Source organism: Cariama cristata, unplaced genomic scaffold, assembly GCF_000690535.1.
Source record: "Cariama cristata isolate BGI_N322 unplaced genomic scaffold, ASM69053v1 scaffold3577, whole genome shotgun sequence".
Classification (NCBI taxonomy): domain Eukaryota; kingdom Metazoa; phylum Chordata; class Aves; order Cariamiformes; family Cariamidae; genus Cariama; species Cariama cristata.
Window position 1 is genome coordinate 105,584 of NW_009624764.1, and position 11,849 is coordinate 117,432.

The following is an 11,849-nucleotide window of genomic DNA, read 5'->3' on the forward strand; positions in this document are numbered from 1 at the left end:
AAAAAAAAAAAAAGTTGACTGAAACATATAATGACGAATTACATAACATAGTTGAGTCACATGCCACACACTAAATCTCTGTGAGAATTTCCTCAAGCAAATAAATAATAGTTTCTCTAAAGCTGCATTCAAGAAATTCCTTTTAATTTTATGTGGCTCTAACCCCCTCTGTTGTGAAGCTGATCTCATTACACTTCGATTTCTTTAACTATAGGCCGCTAACTGAACATGCATACTCATTTACATCTTGTTTTTTCAGACGATGTTAAGCCAAGATGAAATGCTGAATGACAGCAGATTTTTAACACCTACCTTGGAAGACTGGAGATGATGTTTCAGCGTGACCAAGAACGCTAGTAATACCTCATGCCTGTCCAGAGGGGTGGCCAGGAGAAGCTTGATGCTGTGGTGCAGAAAAGCTTTACCTCTTTTCTGCCAGTGAGACTTACCACATAGCACTTGATATTGTCAATGTAGCAACACATTACAGGTAACTCCTCCGCACTATTTTCCGTATTATGTAACATGAAACGGGTGTTGAGGGAGAAGCGGCACTCGGAGCCAGGGTCTGGAAAGCCAAGGCTGGCAACACATTTTACCCTTTTATTCAGTTGTCTTTCTTTTACATGGTATGTTTACATACTGTTCTATGAAAGATTTTTTTGTAATTTTTTATTTTTATAATTAACTTGTAATGCAGGACTCATTCATGCTGTATTGTATGATGTGGACTAATCAGAGCCACCTTGAAATTCACATGGATCTGGTGAGCACAGCGGTAGTGACTCACTACTTACTCCTGCAGCCTTGCCAGAGACTGTTTCCCATAAAAGGATTTTAATTTCTCATCCCTTTCATTAGCGCATGTCCTGCCCTCTTTTTATCCAAGTAAAAGAAGTGCAGTGTAGAATGGGAAGAATGGCACATACCACTATCCATCAAGCCCTTGCTTTTATCAGGAAGATGACAATCAAGATGGCATGTTCCCAAATCTTTACCTAACTCAAAAATATGCTGAACAACTGCAGCAGGAAATGTAACTTTGAGACTACCAAAAAAGCTGATGGACTTAATCACTTCAAACGAAGCACCAGCTTTTTTTTTTTTTTTTAAGCATGTGATTTTTAAACGTGCCCTAAGATGTCCAGTATCAAGGAGCAATCACAACATTTATCTAATGTAAAATGTAGCTTTAAGAATGGTGTTGCCTGCGCTCTGGAGGGCAAGCGCAACAGAGTTTCCAGCATGATCCGTTGTTTGATTTTAAATGACAGTTCTTTAACTAGAACTATTGAATGAGCTCTTTCTGTACATTGACATTTTGTCTAAAGGGGCTAGTACTGATGCATGTGTGCAAGCATCGGGATGCTCGTAAGCCTTCTGAACAGTCAAAATGGTTCAGACAGTTTTCTGAGCCCCAGACCTGGCTGGTCTGAAACACAGCACTGGCTCTCAGGAAGAGAGGGATGGTAATAAGCCTGCTTTCTTTCCATAGTTACACTTAATTAAACATATGGTTGCAAACAGCCCTGAGGAGGGGAGATTACAGTAGAAACACTCTTGTAATGTTTGCATGAGAGCTGGCAATGTTGTAAACAATATTGCTGTTCACTTTGAGTTCTCTTTTCATTCCAGCTACAGATAGATTTTCATAGAATATTTAGCAATAAGAGACAAACATTACTGCTCTGTGAGGTGTAAAATGTGACTAAGGAGCATCGAGCAAGTACCATAATAAAACAAATATTTATTTCTTTAAAACACCTGACAAAATAGATCTATTGCTGTTCTACTGAGCTAGGCAGGAGTGCAGCACTGTGACAGAGGGAAATGCAACCTCTCGCTAATTCCCTGAGGGGCTGTTCGAGGGTAAAAGTGTCTCCTTTCCTTTACAGCAGCCATTACTTGTGGCATCTGTTGGCATGAGCCTTTCATATAATAAGGTATTAAGAAGGTATCTTAGTAAACAGGGAAATGCCAGAAAGGAAAGCTGCTCAATTGTAAAAAAAAGACTTGGGGTGGTTTGCATTACTCCCTCGTTGCCGGCTGCAGGTCGTTGATTTACATATTCATATAGCCCGAGGACAGGTCACTCCCCGCCACAACCCACCCAAATACAGGGGGAATCTCCAGTACTATCCAGAGTATGCAGCAAGGCCTCCTCGAGAGCCATCACTGGCACTTTTTAAAGGTGACCTATTCTAGTCCTCACTCCGTGAGCCTCTAATGACAGACCCTGCACATATGGTCAGATTTTAGAAACACATGATTTTATTGTCCAACATGGTAAAACCAAGGCAAATTTTTGTCAGTCACTGAACAATGAAATGATAATGGAAAACCCAAAGGAGTAAGAAGTCAGTCTACACATCAGCAAACTAAAAATGATTAATAAAAGGTATTAAATGTACCAGTCAAGTACATGTCCAATCTGGCAATGCACTCAACACTAGTGACCAGATCGTGTACTATGGCATTTGGAATACTGTCAGGTTAATTAGCCAGCAGAGTTGTTACAGCACTACAAATAGGATAAGCTGCTCCAGCAGAGGCAGCCTTCATATCACTGGGAGATTCCAAGCAGACTCACATTTCTTTTGATGATGTATTTATAACTCAATGTGGTGTTGTGATGCCCTGGCTGTAAATAGTCAAGCTACAAAATTATTGATTTTTTTTTTTTAAATATATATAGCAAGAAATCCTGATTAGCATAACACTGGCATAAATGCTTATTTTTAGACTGTTATGAATAAATTCTTAATGTTCCTCCATGTCTTGCTGACTGTGGAATGATTCTAACACAAATACATGTGGTTGATCTCTCATCAGGGACAGAATCACAGTCTGAATCCCTGTGTCTTTCCTTGTATTATTGCTACAAGTGTAACTGATGAAGTACAAAACCCCTATGTCAATTTTTAACTAGTAGATTCCTTTGGTTTTACTTTGTTTACTAAATATTTTTATTCAACTACATTCATTAGCAACTGAAGAAACAGTTCTTCTGGCTCAGGGAATTGTCAGACCCTAAAACAAATGTAGTATAAACTAATTCCTGGAAATGAACATGCAATTCTTCAGGCACTGAAGACTAAAAATTAAATGCTATGTAGTAAAAACACTAAGGTGAGTCATTAGCTGAGTATAAGCTTGACTCAGCATAGCTTCCAATAGGAAGGAAGAACCTATATTTTCTTGTAAGCAAAGGAAATTTCTGAAACTACTAAAAGAGCAAGCACTACACGTAAAGAATGACATTCAAATGATGTAACACCACTGGATAGTTACATCTGTATAGGCAGCCCAGAACCTCTGTATATAGCTGGCCATGACTGTTTAGCTAAGGCTGTTAGAAGGCAGCATGAAGTTATGTAATCCTCCTGAACAAATTTCACATTAATGAGAATTTCTGTTACAATAATAAGCAATTTGCATGTTACCCAAATTTTGTTTACTTTTTCAATAGCATACTGTGACTTCTTTCTTGGTCCCTGGTAAAGGGCTGTAAAACAGCCTTTAAAAAAAAAAAAAGAAAAAAAGTTTGTTCTTTGTACTCTCCTTCCCCAGGATTCACTAAATGAATTACCTATGGAGCACAGTCAAATAATCCTAGTCCAGTTTTATAGTCCTCTCCCAAATTCCATACCCATGTTAACAAACAAGTGGTTTTCTCTCTGTCCTACTTTTCCGATTACACTTAATTTTTTTTCTCCTCAGAATTAACATTTTATACTAACTTAAGAAGTTAGACTAAGTTACTTCCACACAATTCAAAATGATCTCTCAATTTCTTAGTATTAAAACACACACAGATAATTATGAAGTTATAAACCACATAAATTACATTAAGCAGTTAAAAACGACACCACCACCACCACCACCACCCCCACCCCCCCAAAAAAAAGGAATACTGCACAGTTACATACCAGTTGTTCCTGTAGGAAAATATGCAGTGCTTACAAAAATGTATCAGGTGACATCAGTGTTAATAAGAAAATGTACTGCTCTTGGGATAGCCAAGTTTGTCCAGGTTGGGCTGACACGCAAATTGAATCATAGGTGGTGGCCCACACATGAGAATGAGTGTCTCGCTGCTGGGGGAAGGGAGGTGGGTTTTAATCATGTCTGCGGTGACGAAGCCAGAACTGTACTTCCAATCTGAAACAAATTAAACTATTAATTTGAAGCTCTGTACAGTCTGAAGCCTTTTTAAACTACATAGGTTGTAGCTGAAGAATCAGCAAAGTTACGCCACCTTCACTGCAAGGAAAGAGAGGGTTAAATCTCTCACTGAGCTCAAACCTGGTGGTTCCCTTCCACAGGGACAACAAGCATGTGGATAAACAAGACATGGTAAGACATGAAAGTCTGTGAAGAAATGACAGATTTAAAGGAAATTAGCAGGTAGGAATAAATAGGAAGAGTAAATCGGCTTTTCCAGTGAAGAGAGGTCACCCAGGGGCAGTTCTGCAGGGAGAGGCATCGAGACCTGTGGCATCCAACACATTTAAAAAAAAAAAATGGAAAAGAGATTGAGTGGTGAGGTGACAAAGTTTGATGATGACAGAAGTTCTGCCATGTAGTTAAGTGATAAGAGACAAAAAAAAAATAATTAAAAAAGGAAAGAAACGCTAAATAATTTCAAGCAGTAATATTATTGAATGCATCTGCCATTTAAAAAGTGAGCCAAGTAGGAAAAATAATCCTGCCTTCACATACAAAACTATGCGCTTTAAGCCAATTTCAGGAACAAGATATTGGGGTTATGAAAATGGCAGCAGTCAAAAGGTGCATGAAATCTTAGGAAATATCAGGAAAGGAAAAGGGACCACCACATCAAAGTAAAAATACAGTTTGCCTGCATCTTGAGTGCTGCCGTTCAGTTCCAATCTACTAAGCTCAAAAACGGACAGAGCAGAGCTGGGAAATGTTGAGAGAGGTGGCTGAGCAAAGGTATGTAATCACTGCTACGTGGGGGAGACCAGCAATCTTCAGTATAGAAGAGATGGGGCAGCAGGGGTGATTGACAGATGTCTGTGAAATCGGTAACAATGCCCTCTAATGTAATTACTCTGGCCATCTACTCATGGCTATTGCTGACAACAGGTACAGAACTTTGATCTGACTTGGTTTGGCTCTTAATGCCTGTTAAATAAAAGCCCAGATCCCTTACAACATCAGCAAACATAAATACCCAAGTTTCAAAGGAGATTCAGTAGAGTTCAACCTCTCTCCGTTTCTAATTCCCTGCTACACCAGCCTACAGTTAATGCCTTAATCTATACACATGGCAGCTCTGTTTTATCAGAATCTAATCCAGAACTGCTGCAAAACAAAGATGTGCATGTACTATTTACAAGTATTACGCAATTTAATGCCAACAAAATGCTAACACAACCTGATTCAGGAGATAGCCCAAAACAGAGCTGTAACTTTTGATGAAAAGTCCCCAAAACTGGCACATCCTGAAATACATCAAAAGATATACTGAGTAACATGTCTGACCCAACAGGAGTTAATTATTAGTTCACACTTTCTAAGGCCCACCCGGAGTAGATCACTTTCCAAAACAGCTGTTGTGGTGAGGCTTATTTCTGAGGGGTTGGGGGGTTTGTCATTTAAAAGTGTAAGACAAGACAACTCGATCTTGTACTAATGGCTGCTTGAACAAGAGTGAAACTCTGACTTGTACAGCGACAAGCAAAGGCATTTCCAGTGCATACCAGTAGCCTACCTTGGGGAGGTCTGTCCAGTGTATACCAAAGCGTGAACTGATCAGGATGCCTCTTCGCAATGTCTTCTAGCTCAGCTCTCAGTAATATGTCTTTTTCTGTCTGCAAAATGAGACTGCTGTTTAGCTCCAGAACACCTCAAGATGCCCTCTAATGTAAGCTCATCTGGCATTCAACAAGACAAATGCAATGATAACTCATTCTAACCAAGAAACTGATTTTTTTCCCCCCCCTTACATGATAGCTGCTACCATTACAGGCTCCTGTAAAGTCAGATGAAGAACAACAAAATATAAGACTTAATAGCCACCTAAATGCTGTCTTAAAGATGGCAATTTGAACAACTTTTTAATCCAGGCTAAAAATCACAATTAGCTGGATTTATCTCTGACCCTGGCAAAGGCGGTCCTGTACCAGCATGGTGAAACTTAACTGCAGAAACAGATTAACGGAACAAAATCCTGTTTCCTTGAAACCAGTGAAGGCAAAAAAAATGAGTACAGGGATCAGGATCTGTTCACACTATTTCTTCCCTAATATAGGAATTAGAGACTACAAGTAAAACTATAAGAAGCCATCTTCAAAACAAATAAAACAACATCATGGGAACTATGACAGCACCACACAAGTATTTATGAAGGGTCTTATGTATAATTTTTTTTATTCAGTTTCTCCTTCTTAAATCATTTTAACCCAAGAACTTACATAATAACCATTTCCTGCTTCTCCCTACCCTGATCGTTTTTAAATGTGCTCAGATAATATTTTCTCATAAGTGGCTGGGTGAAAATACAAACTCAAAGACTCTGGAAGAGTATGAAACATGCAGAGCAGTATTTTCTCCAGGGGTCAATGTCCCACCAGTTTAAAAAGCTGAGAGGCCAGAAAAAAATAGTAGGCCATTAAAGGACAAACAGATGAGTCAATATACTCACCTGATTAGCAAAAAGAAGGTAACATTTTGTGGAGTCCTTAGGATCATTTGTGATACGACGAATCAGCTGCAACATAGGAGTTATGCCTGTGAAAAAAACAAGTGGTTAAAAACCAGGTATTTTTTTCTACGGCTGCAGTTTCAATATTAATGCTGCCTTCCTTCAGTCTTCAGTGGGAGCCTAGCTTGCACAGGGCTACATTACCTCTGAATTTCTAATCCATGCCAAATGCAGAGGTTGGGGGTTTCTATTATTACAAATCATTTCAAAACAAAACCAGAATACTTGCATCTGGGGCTCTCCTCTTCAGCATTCTCTATCACATACAGTAATTTTACCCTCAAGACATTCTCCTAAAATATTTTTTGTCATTGAGACGGAAGCTCAGAGAGGTGAAGTGACTTTTTGAGGACACATGGTAAATCAAGATTAAAACTCTGAAGTTGCTAGCTCCCAGGACTGAGCTCAAGCCACTGGAAAGCCTCAGTGTTGCCAAACACTCGTGAAAAGAAATACAAGTGCTCTGCTACTAAAGTACAGTGTTTGATGCTCCTCACATGCATGCATAAAGATGTCTTTGTTCTCTAGACATTCCATATGATGAGAATAGTTTTACCTGTTCCTCCAGCTATCATCCCAAGATGCTTTGCAAACTTTTTCTCTGCTTCAGACTTCTTATGAGGCTTGATAAGAAAGGTACCTAGAAGAAATATTCAAAACCTATAGGTACGTTAACTCCCAAACACAGATACAAATTCCATGGGAATAAATTACTATACCAATTAATTAGGACAGATCTTCTGGAAATGTTAAATGGACTCAGCACAGCATTGCACGCAAAGAGTAGAGACCTCTTTGTAAACTCCAATCCCAGCTTTGAACAACTAATTTACTCCTTCCCTGCTACCCGACGTCATTTATTATAAATGTCATTTATAACAAACGTCATTTATAATAAACTCAGGAATTCCCACATCACTGCCTAGAACACAGCTCAGCCACTGTGAATGTTAGCGGTAGCTAAAGGTAACCACTTGCATCTTGAAAGAGGATTACTTCTCTGAACTTACCTCCTCCCTGTCAACTCAGACCTCGGTTAATCACAAAATGGAGGTGGCTCTCAGTCAGCAGGTTATTCAATAACACCACCGAGATTCTCAGAGGGCATTTTAGGCCACACCCTCCCTTGTTTAAGAAGCATCTGGAACACCTCCCTCTACATGGATAGCAGAGATATTATTTCCAGTGCAGCCTTCTCAGTAATGCAGTAGTGATTTTTTCAGATTTAATTATATGGTCCCAGGAGTGAGACAATAACCAGCTATTCCTCACACAAAGTAAACACAAAGTACTCTCTCCCATCATATCAACTCTGACAGGCTCTTGGTCAAGACCAGGAAAGGTGGATTTTCTCTTTTCCACTTTTTAAAAAAAGATTCTCTACAAGGTTGTCAAGTTTTATAAAACACCTCTGAAAACAACCAATACACGTTCCTCCCTTTTGCTCTCCCACCTTCCTGTCACAGTACCTGACCCCTTATAGACAAGGAGCCCGTTTGGCCCTCTGAAATCAATCATATCGCCAATCTTCATGTCATCTAGGTACTGGGACATCTTCCCACCTTCTGGAAACTTGGAATTCACATTTTTGTAGTAGACCTGCAAAAACAGTAATTGGTATGATGTCAACCACGAGCTTTCCTGCAGACAGTATTACAAACTGTAGAACACAATATCGCAGGTCTGAAATTTAGCATCTGAGAAAGAAATTGAGACAATTCTTTGCTCTCAGTTATCTGTTGCAACAGGAAGCAGCCAAAATAAGTAAACTGCTCTGTCACGTGCATGTTCCTATGCTCTCTGCAAACAGCCAGGCGAACAGGCAGATTACATACTGGTGCCCTCATGTCACTATCGCTCCAGCAAGAACCTTATGTCACCCCATTTTTGTAATCGCTCCTTCTGAAAATAGCATTGCTGCATCTTTTCTTTCTAAGACTTTCCCAGAGACTTCAGCCACATGATAACTTTTCCACCTTTCAAAGCACATAATAAGTATTAAGTAGTTAATAACAATTCACCATACTTGTAACATGAAGAACGGAGCATGCAAAAAAAGCCCAGATTTTTGCCTAGGGACAAACTCTTATCATAGAAAATGATTAGAAAATCCAGAAGTCCTGGGATCAAATCATCCTGTATTCCTTAGCTTAAAGGATTTCCGTTGTTTCTGTATCCCGTTTTCTTAATCAATAAACACATTAGCAACAACTTGTGACGCTTACAGACATATAACTGCAATCTCTGCAGCATCACCAAAAATAGCAGTTCTTAGTGACTTGTTTTCTACTTACAGCTATTAGCAGTAAGTATTAGCAGCAGCACAGGCACCCTGAAGGAGAGTGATCGCTATTCGTGCGTCGCCAAATAAAAGATACTAGGGAAGCTCCTGCAGTACTGCCAAGGAAGTGATTCCCTTTCTGCATCTACCCTGCCTCTGCTATCTGTCAGTGATACACAGCAGATACACGGGACACAACTCACTATTCAAGGATAATGTGAAATGAGTTGTTTGCCAGGTAGTCATCCTCTTCAAAAGAAGATCAATCAAAATAAATTCTACATTTTGCTAAAATTCTTTCCTTCCTTCCAGTTAGCAATTTATCTATATTAAAGGAAACTAATATTTACCTTTATGATTAAATCAACATAACCTTTTGTCTCATCACTGGAAACTGGAGTATAGGCTCGAATAACCAGATTACCATCGATTTTTGCAGAAAGGTAAATGTGTTGGCCTAGGGAAAAAGAATTACAATTTGATTATTTATTTTTTTTATCCCTGGTTTCAAACTTTTATGGAGGACAAGACAAGAGAGAAAAGCAGGTATTGTAACCTGTTAAACACAGAAACGATAGAGAAAATCTTTACCATATAAATGCTGTATAAAACATTTAGTCTCTCTTCTTTTTTCAGCAAGAGTTTCTGGAGCACAGAGTAACTGAGGAGAGCCGGTGCATTACAGAATCAAGGATAAGATACTAGGAAAGTAGGAAATTTATAGCAAAATAGCGATATAGAAAGTTTGTTGCTCATTCTCAAGTGCTCTCTATATTCTGGGTTCTGCTGTTCTCATGTTCATTAATGAAGTGAAAGTAAGGATGCACCCATTCACAACTGGCAAAGAAAGAAGTAAGTATTACATTTTAATAGCAGCAATCTCTCAGAGCAAAATTCCCAAGAGATTCTCCACCAAGAGATCAAGAACTAAGCCTTGGGCCACAGTCCTCCTTAACTCCTGCCTCCATAACGCTGCGCCCTCCACAGCACTGGACAGTGCTGTCCACAGAGAGCTCTTTGCCCAACCTAATGCTCCAAGAGGCAGACTCTAAAAGGCACTTGCTTCTTTCTGCTGATTAAAGGGAGGGAAACCCCTTGCCAAGAGTAGTCTCCTCAGCCAGACAGCACTAATCTAGAGAGTTGTACGGAAAAACAAAATGCAGGAACAGTGCTGGCAGAAAACACTTTATTTTTAGCAAAATGATCCTGGTAAAAAGCAAAAGTCAGAAATCGCCCAGGAAGTAATCTGGCCTGTGCAGTTTCAGGATCTTATTCCTAAATTCTCAAGAATAAAGTCTGGATAAGCACAAGCATTTCAGGGTACATCAATTTGTTTATCATTTGTCTAGTTAATGTGAACAGTTCAATAACACTTACGCATACAAGCCAGAAGAGAAAGACTACTGCCCTTGACAAGCAGCATGCAAGAAGGACATGGTCACAGCATGGAATGGGAAAGACCCTGACACTTGCCATACAGCAAGGGAAACTGCAAAACATAGTACAGCACAAACAGGGTTACATCTGCACATCAGAAAGGGAGACTTTCCCCTAGATAGATTACCGTTAATTCAAGGTCCAAGGTTCAATGCCATCGGTTTTGCAGGGTACAGGAAAGAAGACTGTGCCAATCCTAGCCTGAAATGAACTTCATGCTACAGAAAGCAAGACAAAGTTGTATGCATATATATGTAAATCAAAGCTAAGTGCAGGCACAGAAAAGGCTCTGAATATTGCAGCATCTTCTATATACAGTAGTTGTATTTTCCCCTTTGTTCTGCAGAGAATAGTTACAAGTTTCCCATGCAGAAGAGTTCTGCTCTTTCTCATCTACAAGTGTGACCATATTTGTCAAAAGCACGAGGGCAGTTGACAATAAACTGAGGGCACCAGTTGGAAGTAGCATGCAAGTAAGAAATACAAAAAAGCTTTGACAGACACCATCCTGCTTATATCCTGACTGGTGATAAATTTCATCAGACTCCATTCAGTTTCACTGTTCTTGTTTGAAATTACACCACACAATTTAATACATTCAGAACAAAGCACACACAAAAGATCAGAAATACAACCCTTTGGGAAATCTGACATTTCTCTCTGACACAGCAGCATTCAGATGCAGCTTCTACTCCTTGCTTTGCTGAGCATTAAATTCCCAAACAGTCAAAAGTCCAAGAATTATGAGTACAGTTACAAGTCCTAAAAACAGAAACACATGTAATGAAGTGTTTTCAGTACTTACCTACAGGTAATCCTAATATATGATCTGGCGAAGGTAGCCCAAAACGAAATTTCTTAGTATCGTGACTGATTTCCTAAAAAAAACAAACAAACAATATCAGAATGAGGTCAACATCACCATGGCTTTGAATTTCAAACTCTACTCAAGACGACATGCTTTAGTAAGCCTGTTCTTTGTCAGCATGCAAGCCAAATGCTAGGAGGTGAAGCAGAAATGGCTTTGAAAAATAAAGTTAAAACAGATCAGAAGTTTTAGAACCAGAGCCTTTTCTTCTTTAATTCCACAAGCGACTTTTGCCTGTCTGTGCAATCCGTACAGCACCTTTTACATAAAGAAAAAATGGAAACTCCCTGTTGCCCAAGGCCAGTGAGCACATTTCATAATTTGTGGCCAAAGATCAGGCAAGCCACGACGTGCAGAAGCACAGGCTGTTGAGGTTACTTCTCACTGATGCACCCTGGACAGAAATCAAGGGAGAAACACAGTTCTAAACTAGGATTTAAGCAGACAAAGAAACGAGTCTACCTTCCTCTTGAAACAACCGTAAAGCCATAGCGTAGGTGTCAATACTTTTAAGAATCCTGCTCTACCCTAGG

The 11,849-nt window shown here is 39.5% G+C and overlaps 2 protein-coding genes across 2 annotated transcripts in view; one reads left to right on the plus strand and one right to left on the minus strand.

Moving 5' to 3' along the window:
- Positions 1-331, plus strand: part of PPFIBP2 (PTPRF interacting protein, binding protein 2 (liprin beta 2)) — an 87,102-nt gene extending 86,771 nt beyond the window's left edge. Inside the window, exon 28 of the mRNA XM_009703285.1 lies at positions 260-331. Coding sequence (XP_009701587.1) covers positions 260-331 — 72 coding nt within the window. The remainder of the gene's footprint in view (positions 1-259) is intronic.
- LOC104164066 (NADH-cytochrome b5 reductase 2) overlaps positions 1-11,326 on the minus strand; it is a gene marked incomplete at its 5' end in the record, with an annotated part of 19,482 nt that extends 8,156 nt beyond the window's left edge. Inside the window, 7 exons of the mRNA XM_009703286.1 lie at positions 3,960-4,161; positions 5,738-5,837; positions 6,671-6,756; positions 7,287-7,370; positions 8,200-8,329; positions 9,362-9,468; positions 11,254-11,326. Of these exons, the coding sequence (XP_009701588.1) occupies positions 3,989-4,161; positions 5,738-5,837; positions 6,671-6,756; positions 7,287-7,370; positions 8,200-8,329; positions 9,362-9,468; positions 11,254-11,326 (753 nt within the window). The remainder of the gene's footprint in view (positions 1-3,959; positions 4,162-5,737; positions 5,838-6,670; positions 6,757-7,286; positions 7,371-8,199; positions 8,330-9,361; positions 9,469-11,253) is intronic.
- Positions 11,327-11,849: the final 523 nt, after the last annotated feature.